Source organism: Ostrinia furnacalis, unplaced genomic scaffold, assembly GCF_004193835.3.
Source record: "Ostrinia furnacalis isolate ACB-3 unplaced genomic scaffold, ASM419383v2 OfSCF2556, whole genome shotgun sequence".
Classification (NCBI taxonomy): Eukaryota; Metazoa; Arthropoda; class Insecta; order Lepidoptera; family Crambidae; genus Ostrinia; species Ostrinia furnacalis.
In genome coordinates, this window is record NW_021132795.1 from 1 (window position 1) to 23387 (window position 23387).

Consider the following 23387-nt stretch of genomic DNA (forward strand, 5'->3'; position numbering starts at 1 on the left):
TTAAAAAAACTTTTTATTATTTTTGGAAGCGGTTTTTGGGCGTTAACTTCAAAATTTTCTTGGGTCACCCCTAACATTTACTGGCTTATTTTGTTCGTCTCGGCGAGCCCTATCCATAGACACCCCGTTTGTAGGGATCCGACGTCATAAAATTCAAAAATTCGCCGTCCCACCCACCCTTTTGTGTCTAGGCAGGTAGACTTTTTTCGCTGGGCCAAAAATATTTTTTCGCGTTTCGATCGGGTTATGCTAGATCTATATCAAGGATCACTTGCAAGTGTAAATTGAGTTAATTTAAAGGACCCTGTCCCAAAGATTAACTGTTAGAGACTGGCTTTGTTTGCAAAAAAAGTTAATATTTTATATTCAGTGCTGCATGGTTCAAGTGACGGTCGCGGGGACGAACCGTGCGCGCGGGGCTGTCAACGTTTAGCACAAATTAATTTATTTTATAAAGGAAATTATTTTTAGTGTTTTTTTTTTCACAAGTGAATTATTCATGCCCAATACATACTAAACAATTTATATTAAATAATCGTAAAACTCACCGGTAATCAGCTATGCTTGAGTAACCACACCACAACACAAATAATTCACAATACTGCACCTCACTGTTTAGATCACGCTCTGTGGGTTTTTTTTTATGTGATAGGAGGCAAACGAGCAGACGGATCACCAGACCTGATGGTAAGTGATTACCGTCCGCTAAGGGTCTTCTACTTCGTTCTGACAAGCACAGGTCGTTCTTCTCACAATGCTCAGAAAATAAGAACCGGAACCTTTCGCTTTGGAGTGGTTCGTTCAGGCCCGATTGGTCGTATCGACATAATCTGAACTTAGTTTGAAACACATTGTGATATGCGTCCTACTTGTTTCGAAATAATTAGTACCTACCTAAAACCGAAAACTCGCAAGGTTGTGCGAAACCTATGGCGATAACAAATGAACGATAAAATTCATGCATTTTTTGCTTTATTATATTTTAAACTTTCATGTTGCATAAATATCTAAATAATTCTCACTATAACGGGATTTGGCAACACACAAACACTTTTAAAAAGGTAAAAAGGTATTTACCTTCCCGACGGCTCGACTCGGTCGCGGGGTCGCGGACAGACTGAAGAGAGAGATTCGTCGTCGTCTGCTCGGGCGCGATGATAATTTTCTTCACCCACCCGCATTTGCACAATATTTCGTCAGTGGTACAGTCAGTCCAACAAACTACACTAACAGTGTCCAGCTTTCTTTGAAATGGCCTTAAACACGATTTGCACTTCGTTATCACCTTAGAAAAAAATGCAACATGAAAGTACAATATTATATAGAAACGCTAACTTATTGACTAAATCATAAAATATAAAACCGGCCAAGTGCGAGTCGGGCTCGCGCACAAAGGGTTCCGTAGCAGCAACAGTTAAATCAACCTATCTCAAAAACTATAAGAGATACTTTGATCAAACCAAAAATCGTTGAAAGAGTTAATTAGCATGCATCACCTCTATTTTTTTTAGAATTTTATACCCCGTAGTTATAAAAATAGAGGGGGGGGGACATACTTTTTACGACTTTGAGAGCTGATATCTCAAAAACCGTTCACTTTAAGAAAAATGTTTTTTAGAAAACTTTATATCATTTTAAAAGACCTTTCCATTGATACCCCACACGGGTATGTACATCGAAAAAAAATTTTCATCCCTCAGTTACATGTATGGGGGGCCCCACCCCCAATTCTTTTTTTTACTATTTAGTGTCATAATTTTGTAGCGGTTCATACAACACATATTCCCATCAAATTTCATCACTGTAGTACTTATAGTTTCCGAGTAAATCGGCTGTGACAGACGGACAGACGGACAGACGGACAGACGGACAGACGGACAGACGGACAGACGGACAGACGGACAGACGGACATGACGAAACTATAAGGGTTCCGTTTTTGCCATTTTGGCTACGGAACCCTAAAAATGAATATATTATAATAAACTTCGGAGGACTTTTCTAGTTTTTTGCAAAAGCTGCATGAATTTTGCACATTTATTTTTTAATAGTCACAATAACTAAACCCTATACGGTTCAGCATAAATCATTAAAATGTATCACAGACCACAGAAAAAAAAATTCACTTACAACTTATTGCAAAATAAATCTCAAAGACGAGCGAAGGCGTGTGTTGTTTGTTTTTCCATAAATATTTTTGTTACGCATTACCTACTTTGATACACTTTGACAGCCGATTATTTTCATTATTTAGTAGGTAGTAATTTTACTCAAAGATTTCTTATTGGTTTATTTACTATTCCATTAGCTGTTTAAATTATTACTTTATTTAATTAATTACGACTTATATCTTGTTGTATGATAATTTTCTATTTTATGTCAAACTAGCTTTTGCCAACGGCTTCGACCGCGTGAAATTTTGTCTGTAAAACATTATCGCGCGCGTCCCTGTTTCAAATACCGGGATAAATCTATCCTGTGTCCTTACCCGGGACTCAAACTATGTAAGTATTTCTATGCCAAATTTCATCAAAATCAGTTCAGTCTTATAGGCGTGAAAGCGTGACAGACAGTCAAGAGTTACTTTCGCATTTATAATACGAGTATTAGTAGGGATTTACAGGATAAGTTACCTAGCTACTACAACCGTTCAGTCTAAATGGTGTAGGTATCTCAGTTTATTAAGAAAAACATGCTGTCTGTATCCTGCTTTGTGTCTGCTTGCCCTACTTCTGGCAACTGTCAGTAACAGTCTATGTAGGTAACAAAGTGACAAGCGCAAGTCATGTCTTTTAATCTTCATACATTGGAAAAGAAATGAAACAATGTCACTTATGTAATAGATCTAACTTTATTACAATACATGTTTAGTGTGGTGCGGGGAAGGAAAGGGGTTGAGAGGTGAGGGGTGAGGGCGGGGGCGGAGGCGGTTACTGCTTGGTGGCGGCCTCGTGCAGCTTCTTCTGCACCTCCTCGGCCTGCTTGACGAAGTCGTCGTAGGCCTTCTTGATCTGCGGCGCGAGCTTGGCGTTGGTGGCCTCCACGTTGGACTGCACCTCCTTGGCCAGCTTCTGGGTTTCCTGTGCGATGGAGAAACAAATGAGTATGCATCAGAAACATCTACGAATGTACCTACTACCTATTAGGTTTAAAAACGCTAATTCTTCTTAGAAGCACTAGAACTAGATGACGGCTCAGACCCAGGAGAGTGACCCAGTCAAAGCAGGCATGAGTTGATTTGGAATCAATCGTTTTTGCGAATCGAAACGGGCTTTAATTATGTTACACGTCGTTATAGAATGAGCACTTATTACCCGACTGCGCCAGAAGGAGGGTTGTGTTTTGTTAGAGTTATATATTGACGTTGTCGTACCTGCACGGTGTTCTGCACGGCGGCCTGCAGCTTGTCCTTGAGCTCGGAGGCCTTCTTCTCGACGTCGGGGTGCGCCTTGCGCAGCTCGTCGGCCGTCTTCTCCAGGTTGGCGCGCGTGGCCTCCAGCGCCTCCTTGGCCTTGCCGTTCGCGTCCGTCAGCTGCACACAACACAATGACAGATCAATCGAACAACAGCTCCAATAGTCAAGTTGCTTAACTGCCAACCACCACACCGTGGTATACCTACATGAACTTGCACTTAATCGGTTGAAACACACACCATAGACCCGGCTAAACTAGATCATGAAAGCCTTGAAGGAAATTTAATTAAAAATAAATACTTATGCACAAAACATTGTTCAAATAATACAGTGGGCGAGTCAACTTATAAACAAAAGCTATGCATATAAAAAGAAAAGTTAATTTGAGTTAAAGTTCAACGCATCGCTGACTAAGTATGGACCACGAGTAATAGCACAATTACCATCATCATTAAGAACGGAAGGTTCCATCTAGGTTGATTGATCACAAGTGCTCTTGTTTGCGAACGAGAGTCGCAACCATCGGTAATTCTCTAATTATGCGCCGGGAATGATAAAACAAAGCGATAAGAGTTGCCGAGCGGCCTGATAAGGCGCGGAGCCGGTACTGACCGCTCCTTGCAGGCTGGAGGACAGCGCCGACAGCTGCTGCAGCACGGAGTCGGAGCCGTCCTTGAGCGCCTTGTTGAAGTCCTGCGTGTTCTTGGAGTTGGCGAGCGAGTTGATCTGCTCCTGGAACGTCTTCTGGAACTCCGCGGCGTGCTTCTGCAGGTCCTCGAGCGGCGAGGGCGCGTCGCGTTTCACGAGCGCCGCCTGCGTCTGTGGACACGATAACGACGGTCACTCAATTGGCAATCTACGAAGAGACCGCGGAAGGCTATCGAGAGGCACTTACGAGAGCGAGGCACGAGATGAGGACGACGAACTTGGCGGCCATTGCGATGTGTGGGTGCTGTACGGCTCGGTCTGCAACACAAGGGGTAGTGTGTCGGGAGGCGGCGGGCGCCGGCTTATGTACGGCGCGGCGGGGCGCGGGCGGCGCGGGCGCCGATAAGCGTCTCCGGGAGGGCGGTGGGCAAATTTTCCCTCCGCCCTCGCCCTAGTGCGGCGGCGTGTTTACAAACACGGCCACGGAATGCAGCGGTGCACGCCAGCGATAACTCCGCGTGACTCTTCCGCCGCGCGTCCTCAGTACCTATCGAGGGCGTGTTCCAAGAACTGCTCGCTTTTTGCAAAGTTCAAGTAAGTAAATAGGCATCTCTACAGAGTTACTACATATTTATTTTAGGCTCATTTGAATATTTCAATAATCAGTACACCTAGGTATATCAATTTATTTCGGGCAGACCCTGAGCCTGAGCACAACATTCTATTCCATTGTAATTCGCGTCTAATTTTGTATGGCGGGTGCATTACGAATTACGTATTAGTAACCATTCTATATTTTAATCACGTTGTTTGTATAGTGTAGTGTACATCTTAATAGCAGATAAATAGTCAAGTCAACCAGTGAGTAGTTACATACATAGTTCGTATGTTTTACCTAGTCACAACAAGCAGAGCTTGATCTGGTACATTGCATAGCAAGAATAAAATTTTGGGCGCGCATTTTGATTCAATCCCTGACATGACGTGCACGTGGTAGATTTAGTTTTCTTAAGGTCTGTCTCTATATACTTGTTTTTTTTAATAACACAAGAGTCTTTCCATGTACAAAAGGAACATAAATAAGGAGTCCTATCGATGTATTGTATTAGTACGTCATGGAAAAAAAATCTAAACCCTTTGAGTTAGGTGTTTAAAATTATAATAATTATTGGCATGCGTATGAGATATTGTAAGAGTATAATCATAGAAATGTTAACTGTAGTAGGTACACAGATATGACATAGGTGTAATGCCTATTATACTGATTCCAATTTAGTTCCGAGTTTTTATTACGAATCTGTCAATTTTGTCGTAGTACGAAGAATAAGAAGTTGTTACTTTGTTCCTAAGTTTTTACAAATACCTATCATTAATTAAAATTATGTTGCAAAAACGTGCGCTCGCGTAATCGCGACCGTGACCGCGGGCGGCGGCGCGGGCGCTATCGCGCCGATAATTCGGGTAACCTTACGGTCGCGCGAATTGTTCTAATATCTCATCTTAGGACAATGACTGCTCCAGTAATTGTACATACGGATCTGCCCGCTTGCTTGTTACAAGTGCGCACAATGCAAAAACTCATAATATGAAAAAAAAAAACTAAGTAGTATCACATAATAAATAATAAGTGCTGCAGTATTAGTAAGTAGTAGTATGTAATTAGTTTGATTAATTATGATAGACTTAGACTGAGTTGCACCACCTAACTTTGACCATAACTTTGACGATAACCGGTGTTTTTTGTATGGAGTTTGACAGATTTTTGACATTTGTCAAAGTTAAAATAGGATGGTGCAACCCAGCCTAAGTCTAGGCGCAGACAATAGTTGGGTGTATGAAAGGGCGCACATTACATCGGCCGATTCTTTATACAAATTAAAATCGGGCCCAACTATCGGCGAGTTTATAAGTGCCTCTAGTGCATTCCAAATTGAATAAAATATTTTTGATTTGATTTGCTTTCATTTAAGTTGAGTAGGTAAGTCTGTATGTAGTCTGTGGGGAGATTCAAGCCCTAGTAGAGTCCATTGATTGCACCTACTCATTCTTAAAATGTTAGCAGTGATACTAACATAGAGAAACTGAATTGACCAAGAATGTTCGCATTACTCTATAGACTAACGCCCCAGCAACGACGACTGATAAAACTATTCTCTTTACATTGTAAAGGGGGTTAGTTACATAAGGAAGTTTGATCGCGATATTATTATGTACTTGGACTAGGCAATAACATTCTGATCAGAGTGTAAGGCCAAGGTTTGACGGTCAGTTATTTTCCGCAGAAGAAGCATAATTTTATCATAAGTGGTAATTTCACATCATGTATCCATTACCCATAGTCTATCAAGTAAGGTGATCATCATGGCGTACTTATGTAGTAGTTAGTGCGTAGTTGTAGTTGCTCGGTAGTAAAATACACACAATTCGAATGATACTTGTATCGAAAATCATACTTTAAATAACTAATATCTCACAAGCAGCTACTAAGCAAGCAACCACTCTGTGGCTGTGGCCTCTTGTTAGCTTATTTTATTCATAGGATTAAACACCACGTAAGCGAAACTGTTCAGAAACATCTCCAGTGGCATGTGCCAGCGCCAACAGGCACCCGGCGGGCGCGGGCTATCTCCGGTTGCCCTTAGGTACATTAGCTAATCTTCAATGGCAGTTATTTTCCGTAATGATCACAAACGCAGATTTTGTGAGATAACTAATCTGCGTTTTAACGACCCCTGTAGACCCTAAATGACCGTGTGCACAAGAATCTGTGGAACAAATTATATTTTTTTACACAGAATCGGCCAATTTATTTATAGACTTTATTTGTTAATCTACAAATTAACGGTAAATATTGACAGTAAAATCGCATGGTACAAATAAAGATACCAATATTATACAATTTTCATAACATGTGTACTCTTTCAACTTGTACTAACATCATTTTTAAATACCTACTAAAGGCTTACCATGTTTTCACGTAAATAAAAATACTGATTCTAAATTAGATGGGTGGTTGATTCTATTCAAGAGACACATTACTAGAAGACAACAGAGGACAACAATGGTTGATTCTATTCTAGACACACGTTACTAGAAGAAAAATCGCTGTTTGTCTTCATCTCGTAGAACTGAAATATAGACATTGCTTTCTCACTTTGTGACGTGTCAACAGTTGCTGGGGGTAGGAAATTAGTAATTTAATTACTTTGCATATATCATATCACAAATATTTACTAACCTATTTCCTGAGTCAGGAATCAAAACAACCCACCGTTGGTCATCAGTTGACCAATTTGTAATCTGTTTGGTACCTCAGAGCCGGATGTTGAACGTAAGTAATAAACCTCCCGTATTCACAAAGGTGCCTGCTTAAGTGAAGAAGCAAATCGAACGCACAGCGTTGAATAGAGTTCTGTGATTGGTTCGTATGTCACCCTGTGCGTTCACGCGCACTGTGAGACCTCATAGTAAAGTTTGTGACTATGGGTGTAAGTAACACTTGGTGTGCAAAATATTTTTAGGTTTAGGTCCTTTTCTTAAAACATAGAGTCCGAAATTGAAGCTTTTTTTGCCTTTTTTCAAACCTACATTTTTAGGTGCTTTTGTCAGTCAGCAACTTCAGTTGAAATGGTGTGCATTTTGGAAATATTCAATACTAGGGTCACTAAATGATAATAATAACTAGGTATGCTTGAGGTGCTGGTGTAGGACGTGGAAAGGTTATGCAAGCTGCAGCACCCACGAGTGCCTAAGTCTGTTGTTGAGAAGTCGATCACGATAACAAGGTCTCCAGCTGGCCCTTATCAGGCGTTAGGTGTGCACCTCGGGAGCATGAGTAATTTGTTTGTTTGTTTTGCGAGTGGAGGGTCAAAGGGTGCGGGCCGCGCCTTGACCCTAGAGGCGGATGCTCATTAAGTGCATCATAAACAAGATATCGGTAATGAGGTGCACGGACACTCGCCTCCCGGGTGGGCCGCGAATGATCCTTCATTCTTTACTTTGGAATCATCGTCGTTTCAGCCAAATGACGTCCACTGCTGGACAAAGGCCTCCCCCAAGGTTTTCCACTTTGGAATATCCACTAATAAATCATGTAGAATCCTCTTGCTGGCGCAGACTATAAAAGACAATTAATTCTAAATTAAGGTTGTTGTTACAACTCCAAAATTTCCTGCTACGAAAAATTAAATGCCTTTGAAATGTTATTGTATCATGTTTTCTTCATCAATGCCCCAGAACTTAAAAATAGCTGCAGCAGATACGAAATAAAAGAAATAGTATGATTCACGATGACGTTAAAGCGATAACTTTGAGGTACTGAGAGAAGAGCAACGATAAACCATTTATTATGAAACTAAATGAGATATTATTTAGCTGATAGCTTTGTCCTTCTTTGGAGGTTTAAAAATAACAAAGCAGTTGAAACACACATGACCTTTCATTTTCAAAAGTCTGCTATTCTAGCACTAACGATGTCTACAATTAAAACCTTGTTTTTCCAAAAGTCAAGTCAACCAGAACTTAGAAATTAAAAAATAAGTATCTTTTAAAGCTGCATGGGATGCTGCATTAATTTTGGATTAAAGAATTTCTTAGGATTATATTATTGGTAAGTAAGGTTAGATTAGTGTTATAGTATTTAATTTAAACCATTGTTAATTATTGTAGATAGTAGAGTCATGACTGCGCCGACGCGTCGAGGGTTGCGTCAAGCTCTACAAGCGAGCTACAGGAATGAACATAAATATTTGGCTTTTCGATTATTCAATATTAAGGGTGGTTTTCGAGGTAGGTACATTTTATTTCTTAATTACTTTAATTACCAACTGAATTGATTATCACGTAGGAAGCAATAATATTATGGTAAACTCCATTTTAAGTAATTCATGAATTGTAAAATTATTAAATTTTCCTTAAAATAATATCGACTCTGTATGTTCTCATGAAATATGAGTAATACTCAAGAACAAACACGCCACTTGCCTATTAAAATCACAATAGCGAATTTATGTTTTTAATATACCATAAGGTTTCCAATCATTAGTATTTACCTACATAATATAAAGAAGTACATAATATTAATGCAATTTTCTTTTAGCACAATAATGCTGTTATTATGTGTAAATAACTCTCATCTTCTATCTGCTTCTCACTTACACCAGGTGCGATTGCGGTCACATAGTGCCTTGTCTTGCATAAAAAAAGTAGTTTAAAAATATATCTTTTAAAACCACAATGTTATTAAGATCGATCAGCGTTAACTAAATTATTATTTAGATATAATAAATACGTTTCATGACATTGAATATTTAAATGCTTTTTGGAGCACGTGGTAATTTATTAAAATACTCCACGAAATAATCTTTCGTTTCCTTCTGTACGTTAATTTTATATACCCGATGTACGTAATTATATTAATATACGTTATATTCAGGTATATTATTGTTAAGTCCACAAAACGTACGTCAGAAGGTTGGAACAGTAAAACATGTGATTTCTTTAAAGGTGTATTTGCGACTAAAATAAAACTGGCGGGCTCAGCCGCCGACACATACAAGGAACAGTATAACTATTGTTTTCTATTGTTAATTGTATTGGGCAATGATGTGGGAACGCAGGACGCTACTCAATACGCTCTGTTCATTCATGAAGTTAATTTATTACTCTGATTAATGTGTACCTACACCTTCTTTACATTTTTTGTTGTTTACAGTTTATCGAGACCCAAATCGTCATAGAAATGGACACGGGCGATAACCTGCTAGTAATTTTCATGTCCATGTAAACTTTTGTACCATCTGATACAACCTTATTTTGGGACTGACTGAAAAACAGCACATTAATATATATCGCAAGAAAGACTTTTGAAAAGTTTAACTTCTATGTTTACGGATGCATACTGCTGCCTAGTGTGCTTACTTACTTGCATTTATTTAAATGATTTTCTTGAACACCTGCCTACAAAAAAGTTATCATTAGAGGCTTCATCAAAAAAGCTTTCCGGGTTCAAAGTTTAAGCTCTTAGTCATCAGATTCCTGAGCAAATTGTTTCTTATCGCACAAAGACCGTTTAACTAATCGCAACTCTAATGATGGTTTAAGTGAAGTCAATAAGGCAAAGTTAAAATAGTTTCACGTACGCATCACATTGCTAAGTTTTGTATTGGCACAACGAGCTCAGCTCGAACAAACTACAAAAAATACTACACTCGTGCTTAAATTAAGAGCTAGGTATCTGACTGAGGTAACGTGTACCTACCTACTCAGTTCGGAGTGGACTACCGACTCTCTTAATTGGGAATGGAGTTTATTTATTTACAAATTGCGTCCCATGCGGCTTAGTGATTAAGTTACATTTTTTTGATCCAAAATGACACTTTGTCAGTTCCATTGAGTTTCCTACTGTTAATCACTGACGGGAAGCTATTATAACAGAAACATTATCTGGTTTTGTCACCTGCTTGTTTATATTGTATGTGCAACTCACCTGCGCGGGGGCTCGCGGGCGACTCCTGCGCAGCGCGGATGCTCCGGGCCGCCATTGTTCCCATATATAGCGCCGCGAGGGCTGTCCTCGTGCTGTTTACAGGTAATAGGTCTACATAATAACTATATTTTAACTACATTTTCTAATTCATCGAGGAAAAATAAGCGTTTGCCATATAACTAATATTTGAATATAATATGGCGTGCACATTCCCTTCGAGATTATGGTGTTTTTCGTTCTCTACCCATGTTATTTGAATTTGTATATAGAGTGTACTCCATGGTTCTAATTGTAGTTATTTCAACGTTATTACATACTTTAAAATAACATAGGTGTATCAAAAGTACGAGTATTACCAGCCACCATAAGCAACTTGAATGTTCTAGCCCCATGTTAGCCCTAGAGGTGCCGCGATGCCGGCAGTTCATACTGAATGTGGTCTGTAGATGAAGATGGACTACTACTTAAGGTCTTGTAGGCCGTATTTTACATTGGGGACAGGCTAAAGGCATCTTTACTTGCGATTTGGCAGGAAACAAGTTCCCAAAGTCTAACAACGGTCAGTAAAATTTGGTGTTCGACCATGTGGCAGCCCTCGCCAGTCGCCACTGCCGAAAAGGTCGCAAGGCTGCGCCTGCGCGACACAATGATAATAATTGAACACTTTGTGATGCTGATTATTGGCTACATTATAATTCACGTCCAATCCTGCCGTGCCTACAACATTACGAGTAACAACACGTACTTAATAATTGTTACTGCGCTAAAACGTGGACTATGGCCTAGCATACATAAATATTACGATGTGCTATTTATAAGTATTTTTCTTAATTGTTATTTTAACAGGTAGAAAATTATTCTCACCTTAATTACATTGAATTGGCTCATAGAAATGCAAGGTACATCTACTATTGAATGATATGGGACACAGTCGTCTTGGTAGAAACAGAAAATCAAAAAGAGTCCAGGTAATTATGTAGGTACGTAACGTATGCAAAGAATTTTGCAAGCTCACCAAACCCCGGGCTACAAGAACCGAACCTCGAACCAGGGACTTGCTGCGGCGTCGCGACTGTGCACTTGACCTTCATATTCGGTCGCCTGTGCAGCAAACGTGTTAAACTGAATATATTGTCACATTGTTGTCGGCGCGTCGGCCTCGCCCCTCGGCTGCGGCTGGACCGGTAGAGTCGTGGAAATTGGCACATTTCTATATTTTCAGTGTTTGAAAAAGTATTTTTTAGTTATTGTTAGTATTTCTTATAACAAAAGGATTGTTTATTGACTCTTTTATCATGCGAACAGCTAGGGACTGGAATTCGTTGCCTGCTGCTGTTTTTCCCGAAGACTATAATCCGGGCCTTTTCAAGGCGAGACTGAATAGGCACTTACAGGGCAGATATATACCATCCCAGACTGCATCCCACTTAACATCAGGCGAATGTGGCCAAATGTTCTATGCCTTGTTATGCATTAAAAAAAAACAATTTCATTAAAAACTGATGGAAAAAAGATTCAGTAGGCTTTCTTCGTTCGTTCGTTCATTTCAGCCGAAAGACGTCCACTGCTGGACAAAGGCCTTCCCCAAGTATTTCCACAAAGACCAAACCTGCGCCGCTCGCATCCAGGCATCTCCCATGACCTTCACCAGATCGTTGGTCCACCTAGTTGGAGGTCTGCCCACTCTACTTCTTCCTGCTCGTGGTTGCCACTCAAGAACTTTTCTGCCCCAGCGGCCATCAGCTCTACGAGTTATGTGGCTTTCTTAATAAAGAATAATAGCATTACCTCAAAGATACGAGCTAAAACGTAAGTACCTAATAGAGTCATGTTAAAATAATGTTCTATTTAAACTGCAAATGGTTCATCGTTATTTAGACGCAACTTTTAATAAATTCAATATACTTAGAACTATCATCAAATTGTTTTAATTAACTTGACCACGTTCACAAATAAGTATCCATTAACAGATTGATAATAATTGGTAGGTACTAAGAAAACATTCGAGTAGCTTGAGATAGTAGTTACCGGTTCGCAGTAATCACTATCGTGTTTAATTGCGTTGTTGATACCTAATCTTATTACTATTTTTATTACTTGAAACTATGTTCGGTGATAGTAAACAAACCAAGGGTATAGGTATAATAATGTTACCAGTGGTTTGCATTAAGTAATACCCGAGGGTAAGTCCTGATAATTTGAATGTGTGATTTAAAAGAATGCACCTACTTAGGTACCTACTCGTAGAAAAACGTTACTATCCTAAATAGTAACGTTTTTTGTTTTTGATATTATTATTATTCTACTTGCATGCTTTAGTTGTTTCCCCTTGTACATGACGTGTAAATGTGGATTTCTACGAGCTGGTATATCTACAAGTTTCAAACGAAGTAGAGCTTTTGAGTGCTAATGAGAAATATGTAGTTACGCCTATAGCATACTACACTATCCGACAAAAACCTGACCGGAAATGGATCCTGGGGCTCTGGTGCTCTATGGTTGCCAGTCGCCACCGGTCGCAGCCAGGACTAATATTAAGTAAGTATAACTTTTCTCGGTATAATAAGAGAAAGAGAAAAGTAAGTATACAATAGGCCTACGAACTAAGCAAGTATGTAGTTAGGTTTTACTTATTTAAAAAGCACAAAATAGGTAACTTTTGTTTTAAAAGTTTACATTACTTTTCATATTTTTACCTACTACCCTACCACAACAATATTATTAGGTAACACCAATGGCACATTGGCTTGTGCAGGTGAAAAATGAATCTTAGGGCAGAAACTGCGTTAAACGGGCCTCGCCGCGGCGCGGGGGACTTTCGTATGAAACCGCGCCGGAGCCCGCTTAACGCAGTTTCGGGCCTTATTTATTGTATTTTTAAACGACCCTCAAGCATTATCTACGCGGGCGATTTGCGGGTGACGTCACGGCCAAAGCTCAAACACTAGATGTCGCTGTTTAGATTATAGTGCCATCTACAGTGATTTATATTATTTCGATGACATAATGTACAATTTTATGTTAGTTCATGTTCACCAAACAAGGGGGCGTTAGGTACACAGTCATGTCATTCCAAGAATTTCACAATGCTAGTTTTTTTTATAAATATTCTATTCTAATCATAGTAATAATACGGCACCAGACATGAGTTTTGTATGGTGTTTTATGATTCTTCAAGCAAAAGTATGGAATATGGAATCATCCCCTTATGTTTTGTTCCGAGCAATCATAAGAACTGAATGCCTATGAATGTATCAATGGTATTAATGGTACCATTTTTATTTATCTTCTATTAGTCATTTAGTTTTTACGATCGTTCATAACAAATAGGGTGAATCCATACTTTTGCTCGCGAGTGTAGTATTTGAAAATAAAATAGTGTTGCGTTGTATGTCATGTATTAGTCTTTAAGTTGTGAGTACACAATAAACAAAGCGATCCATAGAAATTCTGGGAAATAATATTTTATTTATTTATTTATTTAATAATTTACATCAGCAAGACGTATTTATATTGTATTTCTTAGGAAGTTTGTTCATCGTGCACATTTTTAGTTTTACTCTATGAAAGGGAAGCAACAATCTTAGCAGACTAATGTAGCAGACAGAAGTAAAACAAGAGATATGTTTAAAATATTTATTTATTTACTATTTACACAATCCAAATTCCATTAGTACATCGTTATAAAATTATAAATGGGATTTGAATCCAAGACACGTCAGTCACTCACTTGCCTACATTGACTCGAAATACAACTACGCCTCCACACAAGCTCTCCAAGCTACGGAAGTAAATTGTACTAAAATTAAGTAGGTTTCATTATCAGGGCTAAAATTTTTCTTGCTTACATTTTTAAAACCTAGTGGTTTTCAATGTAAAAATAAATTATTTCTATCATGTGATATGTATGATTTCCGAATCAAAATATTGATAAAGGTAAAATACAATTTACAACAAATATAATAGGTCAATAATAACAATATATAAGAGGTCGATTTTTCACATAAATGCCATATTTCTGAAAATATCACCCAATAGAGGAGTTCATAACTGGACACACGCTGCATTCATAGGAACATGACAAGGACAATGGGGAAAGATAAATAAGTTCATACACTAACGCCTGACGCCGAGCTCTCAGGCTCCCCTCGGGAAGGTGCTGCTTTCACTAATACTTATTATTTATGTTTCACCGATTTCTCACCATATTTTGTACATAAAGAATAAGCCAAGTTGAACTTTAAAAGTAAACATAATACTAGCATTTAATACATAAAGGACTAAGCGTAGGAAACCGCCCTCGGGCTGGGCGGGCGGCGCGGCTGGGCGGCCGAGACTAAGGACAGCACTACCGACTACTAGCGTCTTTCACCTATTTTAAATCTTGAAACTGCTGCTCTACCTTACTACTTAACACGCAACCTATATTAGATTTTAGTAGAATAGCTAGGTTTTTTTAAAATTAATTTCGTTATACGCTTGGAATTCCGCTCGAGTCACAAAATCGCGTGAGCGTCACTCATTAAAACCGAATACTATTTCCCAAGAATGTGCCTATACAAATCGGTATGTAAAGAAAGCATGTTCACTGATCGCCTTACATACGTTTAACAATTACTAAACTACTCGAAACGTTTTTCACATCATCACAGAAAAATAGACGTATACAGCACATCCTCGGGAAGCCGCAATTTAAATGGTTCAGCAGCGGCGCCGAACCGAAGCAAAGCAGCAGGTTCCAGGGACGAGTTCGGCGGAGGCTCCCAAGCGTGGAACTAGCTCAAGTTCCAGTCGGGAGCGGCCGCTCGGGCGGACGCAGGGCGGCGGGGTCGGACGCGGGCGGTCACCGGTGCGGCGGCAGGAAGGCGAGCGCGCGCAAGGCCGCGTCCACGCGCGCCACCAGCGGCTCGCGCCAGCGCCACAGCGCCGTGTCGCGCACGGGCTGCGCGCTCAGCTCGCCGCACGACTTGCTGAGCGCGCGCACGCAGTCGGCGCGGTAGTGCTGCAGGCGCGCGTGCTCGTGCTCCAGCGCGTACGACGAGCACGCGCCGCCCAGGCACGCCAGCGGGAAGTGGTTGTGCAGCGCCAGCACGCGCTCCGTCTCGTGGAACGCCTGAAACGCAACACGGAGCAATGTTCAATATCGTTCACTACTATCGAATCTTTTATAAAGTAATCTATTACTTAGTAGGAAAACCAGAATGTTAATTTTAAAATGCAATAGTAAAAACTCGAGCTAAGTTTATTCTGGACCTAAATAACAACCCACAGAATGAATATAAGAAAACACGTAATGAATATAAGAAATAATATAAGAATATCCCACCAAAAACATTCTGTAAAAAACTAGCCAAGTCTCGGTGGAGCTGCTTGTTTATCTCTAAAAAGTAATGAAATCTAGACAAAGTCGTGCCAAGTCTATGGTTCCTTACTGCGATTTCTTTATTATTAAAGTTAATGTTGTGTGACTTGGCCGTTGAAGGGTACAAAACGAGGTCCATCCATGACACAATTGCACCAATCGGTCGCTAGAACCGCTACCTACCGCGCCACTTGGAAAACGTTGATTCAACAATAACCAGTCAATTGTAGGTTTAATAAAGCTGCGTATTTCAATAATACTTATGTAATTATCTTAATAAAGATTGTTCAACGGCCAAGTCACACAACATTAACTATAATAATAAAGAAATCGCAGTAAGGAACCATAGACTTGGCACGACTTTGTCTAGATTTCATTACTTTTTAGAGATAAACAAGCAGCTCCACCGAGACTTGGCTAGTTTTTTACAGAATGTTTTTGGTGGGATTTCACTTCTTTTTGTAGAAAGTGGCAAAATTATTTAACGTCGTCGTTTTATCGACATTTTTTTACGATATTAAACACAAATAAACTCAACGACCCTTAAAATGGACAACGAATGAACAATTATTTAAATAACATAACCTTAGCGAACCTTATAATATAATAAACGAAATTAACGAAATGCAAATTACATAACATTCAACTTAATCGACGGGGGACTCTAGAAAGGAAAAAATCTGGACACCGCTTGCTACTGCTAGCGCCATCTAGTGGCGAGCGATACATGCGAACACCACGGTGCCGGAGTAGTATTGATTATGAATTTGGTGTTACTCCAGATCTTCGATTTTCCTAGTTTTTATAGTTTTCCCTTTATGTGGCCATTAAACCCTAACTTTGTACCAAATTTCAGCTCTCTGAGTTTACGGGAAGTACTAGTTCTATTTTGATGATTATCAGTGAGTGAGTGTCGTAAATACGAAACTTTGCTTTCGCTTAACTTCGGAACTAAATGACCTACAGGCTTGAAATTTTGGATTTGAAGTATGTGATTATAGCTTACTAGATGACGAAAATTTCTGCGTTGTGGTCTTATCCAGAGGTTCTCAAATAGGGGCCTGAAAATGCGGCGAAATGGTTCCAATAAAGGATGGTACGGCAGTGTTTGCTTCGCGCTCGACTTGGCGGGGGCACTGCCGTGCCCCCAGATTATGCTAAAGAATAAAAATAATAGCTTCAGTAAAAAATTGGTGAGCTCACCTTAACGTATTGTCCCGGCTTGGTGAAGTTCCTGGTGCGGAAGACGTGCTGCATCATGTGCATGTAGCGCGGCACGCCGTCCTCCCAGCCGTGCTCGTGGCGCAGCGAGTCCAGGAAGTACAGGTTGGAGGCGTGGTAGGAGGAGCGCGCGGGCTTGCCGGGCGCCGGCGCGGCCAGCGGCAGCACGCGCCGCAGCAGCCCGGCCCAGTCGGCATCCTCCAGCGGCACGATCACCTCGTCGATGTCCAGCAGCGCCAGCCAGCGGTACTCGTACATGTGCCGGTACAGGCAGTCGTTGTACGGGATCAGCTCCATCTGCCGCTTGTGCGTCGTCTTCTTCTTCAGATACATGTGCTGCAGCCCCGGCAGGTTGGGCTGGCCGCCCGGCAGCGTGATCGGCGTGACGGTCACGTCGCCGCGCGCCGCGTAGTAGTCCAGCACCTTCGTGATGTTCGGGTGCACCTGCAGCTCGTAGAAGAAGATCTTGTCCGCGCCCAGCAGCCGCACCAGCTCGATCCACTCCACGAGGCGCACGGAGAGGTCCTCGTGCAGGAAGTCGAGCCCCTTGACGCACACCGCGAAGTCCTTGCGCGCGGCCGGGCGCTCGTAGTGCACGCGCAGGTTGTTGGTGGCGCGGTCGCACGGGCTCTCCACGATGGACACGGAGGCCGGCGTGAGGTGGCGCACGTCGGCCGGCAGCACGCACGCCAGCAGGTAGGGCTGCAGCACGTGGTCGCGGTAGTTGCCCCACTTGCTGTTCCACACGTACTTGTACTCCAGGTTGCGCACCACCACGGGCGCCTCGCGCTCCTCGAACCACAGCTGGCAGTGCGTGGCCAGCGTCGGCTTGATGCGGTCGTGCACGGCCAGCACGCGCACGGCCGGCCCGATGCGCGACGTGTTGCGCGCGTCCATGTACGCGCCGTAGAAGTGGAACACGCCCTGCGTCGAGTGGAACGTCTGCCAGTACGTGTTGTGGAACTCGAGGTCGTACACGGAGGGGAAGGGGGCGCAGTCCTTCTTCTTGTAGAACTTGTTCTTGTCGTTCTTGTGCTTGTTCCAGTAGGCGAGCGGCAGCGACGGCAGGCGGCGCTCGGCCTCGGCCACCTGCTCGTCCTCGGTCAGCACGCGCGTGTCGGTGGCGGGCAGGCCGGCGGTGGGGGCGGGCGCGGGGGCGGCGGGCACGGGCGGGGCAGCGCCAGCGCCGCCAGCGCGCCCCAGCACAGCAGCGCCGCCAGCCAGCGCACGCGGCTGCGCGCGCCGCCGCTCCACCAGCGCATGCACCAGCCTCGCATCGCCTGGAAACAAACGATTCAACTTTAATGCCATCTGTTAAATATACTATTTGATACTTATATGTGAGAAATCTTTGGTAAGGAAGTGAAGTTGAGGGTCAAAAAAAAAGAGAGAAGGGGAGACCGGCTCAAATAAGTACCTAAGCACACTTTGCTGCAAGACAATCACTTGATTGTCCTGCAACAAAGTGTGCTTAGGTTAGTACTATGAAAAGTGCGCTCTACGTGTTATGGTGCGTCCACACTGGGCAAACACGCTCGCGCGGCAAACTCGACATCTTGCTCACTCAAGAGCAGGGTGAGCAGGATGTCGAGCTTCTCTTCGGATTCGCCCAGTGTGGACGCACCATTACATGAAATAAATGTAACATATGGTCCCACCGAACTGTTCATCCATTTGTTGTCACGAAAAGCTATTTGTAAATTTCCCTAGAGCTTAATTTGAACGAAAGCTGAACTAGAACAGAAATTATTACGTGAATCCCAGGAGTGTCGGCTCCAGCCGACATGGTGCCTCGCCACCATCGCTCTCGGACACCGCCTCCTCACAAACTTAATATTAGGAAAACTCACGAACTACAAATTTGACCTCACATTGTCACATTACAACTTAACATAAATATTGGAAAATATTCACACTTTCACTTTAGCATCTTTGTTGTCAGACAGCTTGTGACATTGCCATGTCACAACACTCATGACAAACAAACGAGAGGGTTCGGCGCAAGCAGAATGCAATAGAATTGACAGAATAAAGGTTTGTGTAATAAGAGGCGGCTGTAAATTGCCAAATGCAGATTGTTTTCGCGGCTAGTGCTGCTGAAGTGTCCTTTTGAGCACAGTTTAGTGGTCTGCATCTGATGCAACGTCGCTGCGTGGGCGGGCCTCGGGCCGCGGAGAGCAAGTAACGGGCCGGCCTAGCGCCAGCGTCTGTCCCGTTCGGGCGCGCCCACTCGGAGTCTCGGACGCGTGACGTCGGCGAGCTACAACTATTTAGGACACGTCTTATTTGCATCCTCATAACACTCGTGACATCTTAGCGAGAGAAAGGACGTCGCATATAGGAATGACAAATGTGGATAAAGGGCAATTTCGACAACAATACACGCCAGTAAATTACATCTTCGAATAGATAGAGCATTAGTCATTGCCGAGTTGTGTTGTTGAGTTTCCTGTTTATGTCCGTTGTAGGTACTTCGCAATTTACCTACGAGGGGCCCTGATCATGATGGACGCCTGGAAGATCGCTGGATGTAACGCGCCCGGCAGACAGGCAAGTATAATGATACAAGTAGTGTGTGTGATTCGCTAACGTAAGGTTTAGCAATTGCAATCGTTACGATAACTTTTTTGTTTCGATTCCTACATTTAATGCTGAATACATAACTAAAGATAAATAAGGAGAAGTAACTAAACAGTCCCGGTCCTCGTAGGCCGGTTCGAGGTAAGCGCTGTAGCGGACACAATCTTAAATGGATTTTCCTAATTCAAGTGACGCACGAATGAATCGCTAAACACCTTTAGTAGAAAAATGACCAAGGTAAAATTTTTTTGACGTCATTATTTTTATTGAATGATTGAGTATTCTATCAGCGTATTGAACTTTTTGTATAAAAGTGAGTCATCTGCCTTAAATCAGCGAAGAGTATTCTACAATGAGTGACCTTGTCATTCATGCTCATCCTTTCAGAGTGCATCGCAGGCGGCACTTGGTCTCCGCAGGACCGCAGTTGCGGGCAATTTGTTGCTGTTTACTCGTGCCAATTTGCGACAGAACGAGTCGCAGCCGTCACAACCTGTCTCTGGCGGAAGTGAGAATGAGCCGTTGAAATCAATAGCAGATAACTTGCCCATCAAGTAATTAAATGGCAATAGTGAGTGCTAAGAGAATAATAGAGTCACTTTCAAAAGTAACCCTAATAGGAATTTTAATAATTAACATAATAACTAACGACCAATACACAAGATATTATAATAAGATAACCATTACGTAGAGTTCGTAGAGGCATTTTTTGCCAATGTAGTGTCGTCACAATGTCACCAAAGCAGACAACAGTAGGTAAGGTCAGAAGCAAAATAGCATAAAACTCCTGTCAGTTTTGGTTGTAATACAAGAGGCATTTTGCTAAATTTTACTGAAAAAAAACCTAAACACTGACATTCTAAGCGACATTTTGCAATGCAGGATCGGTCCCAGGGCCAACATTGAGCCATGAAACAAAATAACACCCCTCTCTTTTTGCGTCGGGGGTAAAAAAATTAAATAACACGACAAATGGAATTAATTATAAATACTTTTACATTGTATTAAGTATTTGTGTTCAGCGGCTCTAGTAAATAAGTAGGATAAACTTGTGTTGAAAAAATGATTTATGCTCATAAAGTTAGTATGAGTGTTTTAGTAAAAGTGTCTGTCCGGTGTCGCGGGACAGCGCCGCGGGTCAAGGTCGCGGCCGCGACACACCGTCAGTCTGCTGACGCTACCGCCTTAACACTTACTCTACACATATTCTATACCGATCTTCCGACGGTGTGATGACATCAAAACGTACAGATTTTTTTTATTTTATGCATAACAAGGCAGTTATTTGACCACAATCGCACCTGATGTTAAGTGGGATGCAGTCTAGAATGGTACATGCCCTGTAAGTGCCTTTCACTCTCGCCTTGAAAATGCCCGGAATATAGTCTTCGGGAAATACAGCAAATTTAAGTTGTAACACTCTCCTGAAGATGATTGCAGAAGAACATACAGCTCTAATTTTAATTTCTACTTCGACTAACTTAGCGTTTACATTTTGTAATTATAACTTTACAGATTCTAAAAAAATAACTTAAATTCATTTCCATAGAAGCCTTACAAAAAAATAACCATAAAAATAAAATTATTATTATCACAAACATATTGTAGAGCTATGTCCAAAAGACCGCTTTTTTCCGTTAGATGACAAAAGAACAGTTTTTAACGTTATCCTCAAACGAGAAAATACATTTCTGCCTGTTATTACAAGAAAGTAATATTATGTAATAAAGGTACCAAATGGTATGCTGGATAAGTTTAAAACTTAAAAGCCGTAACTTAAACTTAACGGCATCAAAGTCCATTCTGCTTTATCAATGTCTGTGATAGGTAAGGTATTTATTACTGGCTGCCCAAAGCGGGCAGAGCTCAGGCACTCGCTGTGACCTCGCGCCGATCAAGGGCTCGCTTCCGGCGCGCGCGCACGTCGCCGCTGCGGAAGGGGGGACGGGGGCAGAGGGGGACTTTCAATTACTCAGGTTTATATAAGTAATTGGTTTAAACTTTATATGCCTATCAAAAGGTCATTTTGAACCAGATTACTACGCGTACTTGTATAATGAGAGCTTTATTAATTTAAAATTCACTATTTGCGTATGTAGACAGGGCCGGATCTACCTATGGGCTGATTGGGCTGCAGCCCAGGGCCCCGGGGTTACAAGGGGCCCCCAGATCCCGCTAAAAAGTAGGCCATAAATAAAATAAAAAAAGTGTGAAGTCGGTTTACGGACGATATTTTTACGTGACAACGTCATAAGAAGTTTCAGCCCAGGGCCCCACAAATTCACGATCCGTCCCTGTATGTAGAGTCAGACACATACTATCGCAAACTGAAAATAATTTTACTACAGCTCTCCTAAAAGCATACAGTCATAGTAGTAAGGAGTGTCTGAAAGCTTGAAATCAGACGCTTAGTAAAAATAAAACTTGCCTGAACGGAACTTTAAATTCTTTAAAACTACTGACATAGATAGTGCAGTAAAGCTTTCTGAAGCTTCTTTTACCAGGTAGGAGTAGTTAGTACTTAAGCAAATCATTTTTGTTGCATACTTCTCGTATTCGGCGGGCAGTAATAACACTGCTGCAACATCCTAATACTGAGCAGTGTAAAAATTAAACGAGTGATGAGTTTTCGCATACGAGCCGGTCAGTCAACCCTCGCTCGCTGCACAACCGGTCCCGACGCAAGCGCAGCCTGCCCCGCCCGCCCGGGAACAAAACAACTACGACTCGTTCCAAACGAGCGGCTGATTTCCGAAAGAATGTTACACATTTGCAGACAACAAAGCCCTTATGTTTTCACGTAAATTGTACTTGGGTAGATAAAAATTTATGTTTTAAAACCGACTTCAAGGGGAAGCTGCTCTCAATGCTTAACACATAACTAACCAGTGATACTTCTATGCACGCTTAATATTTTAGTAAGTTGAAGGTTAATTGAAAGCAATAACTACAATCGGACATTTTCAAAGCGTTTTGAAAGTTTGCACGGACATTATAGTCTAGGTCATTTCTGAAACATTTGAAATACCTATTTATAAACCATCGATCCAATAATAATAGTTCATTTATTTAATCATCATTGGTGGTTATCGAATAGGTCTAACTACCTGTTTGAAGTGGGTTTATGCATTCAGCACACTTGAACTTTATTTACTTCCTCCGAACAACATTATTCGACAGAATTTTCCATGGCGAAGGTCACCATTAGCGCGTTTCTGAAAACTTTCTGAGCGAAGGAAAACATCGGCGAGTCGCCTCGAGAGAAACCTCTCCGGCTGCAAACACACAGCAACAAAACAAGTTTTATTCTCGCTTGCGTTCATAAAAATGAAAAGGTTTTCTTTTGCTCTCTTTTCCAATAGGTCGGAAGCCTCTGATATGAAATCTAATATGCTCGAGTCTTGATAAATCTAAGAGACTGCCTTTTAAATTAGTAATCAAAAGATTTTCAATAATCAATGCTTTTACATTCTATTCATCTGCTATAAATAGTACCGCAGGCTGTGTCCTGAGACTTCTTCGCTTACGTGGAATGAATGAAACTAATTAAGTGTAATTTCGTGTGTTGGAATTGTGATTGGAATGTTATTAGATTACTGATTAGGCTAGGCATTGGATGTTGTTCTGATTTCTTCACGATAATTTCTCAGCGTCAGTAAACAACTTTCATTTATAA

The 23387-nt window shown here is 41.5% G+C and overlaps 2 protein-coding genes across 2 annotated transcripts in view; both read right to left on the minus strand.

The window, feature by feature from the left end:
• Positions 1-2830: 2830 nt before the first annotated feature.
• LOC114355821 (apolipophorin-3) lies at positions 2831-4419 on the minus strand. Its single transcript, XM_028308837.1, has 4 exons — positions 4309-4419; positions 4026-4232; positions 3372-3530; positions 2831-3078 (listed from the first exon to the last, which is right to left on the minus strand). The coding sequence occupies exons 1-4, from the start codon at positions 4348-4350 to the stop codon at positions 2929-2931; spliced, it is 558 nt and encodes a 185-aa protein (XP_028164638.1). The 5' UTR covers positions 4351-4419; the 3' UTR covers positions 2831-2928.
• A 9751-nt stretch (positions 4420-14170) lies between these two features.
• LOC114355818 (uncharacterized) overlaps positions 14171-23387 on the minus strand; it is a 45878-nt gene continuing 36661 nt past the window's right edge. The window contains 3 exon segments of the mRNA XM_083287604.1: positions 14171-15661; positions 17114-18264; positions 18267-18411. Of these exon segments, the coding sequence (XP_083143730.1) occupies positions 15392-15661; positions 17114-18264; positions 18267-18408 (1563 nt within the window). The 5' untranslated portion in view covers positions 18409-18411 and the 3' untranslated portion in view covers positions 14171-15391.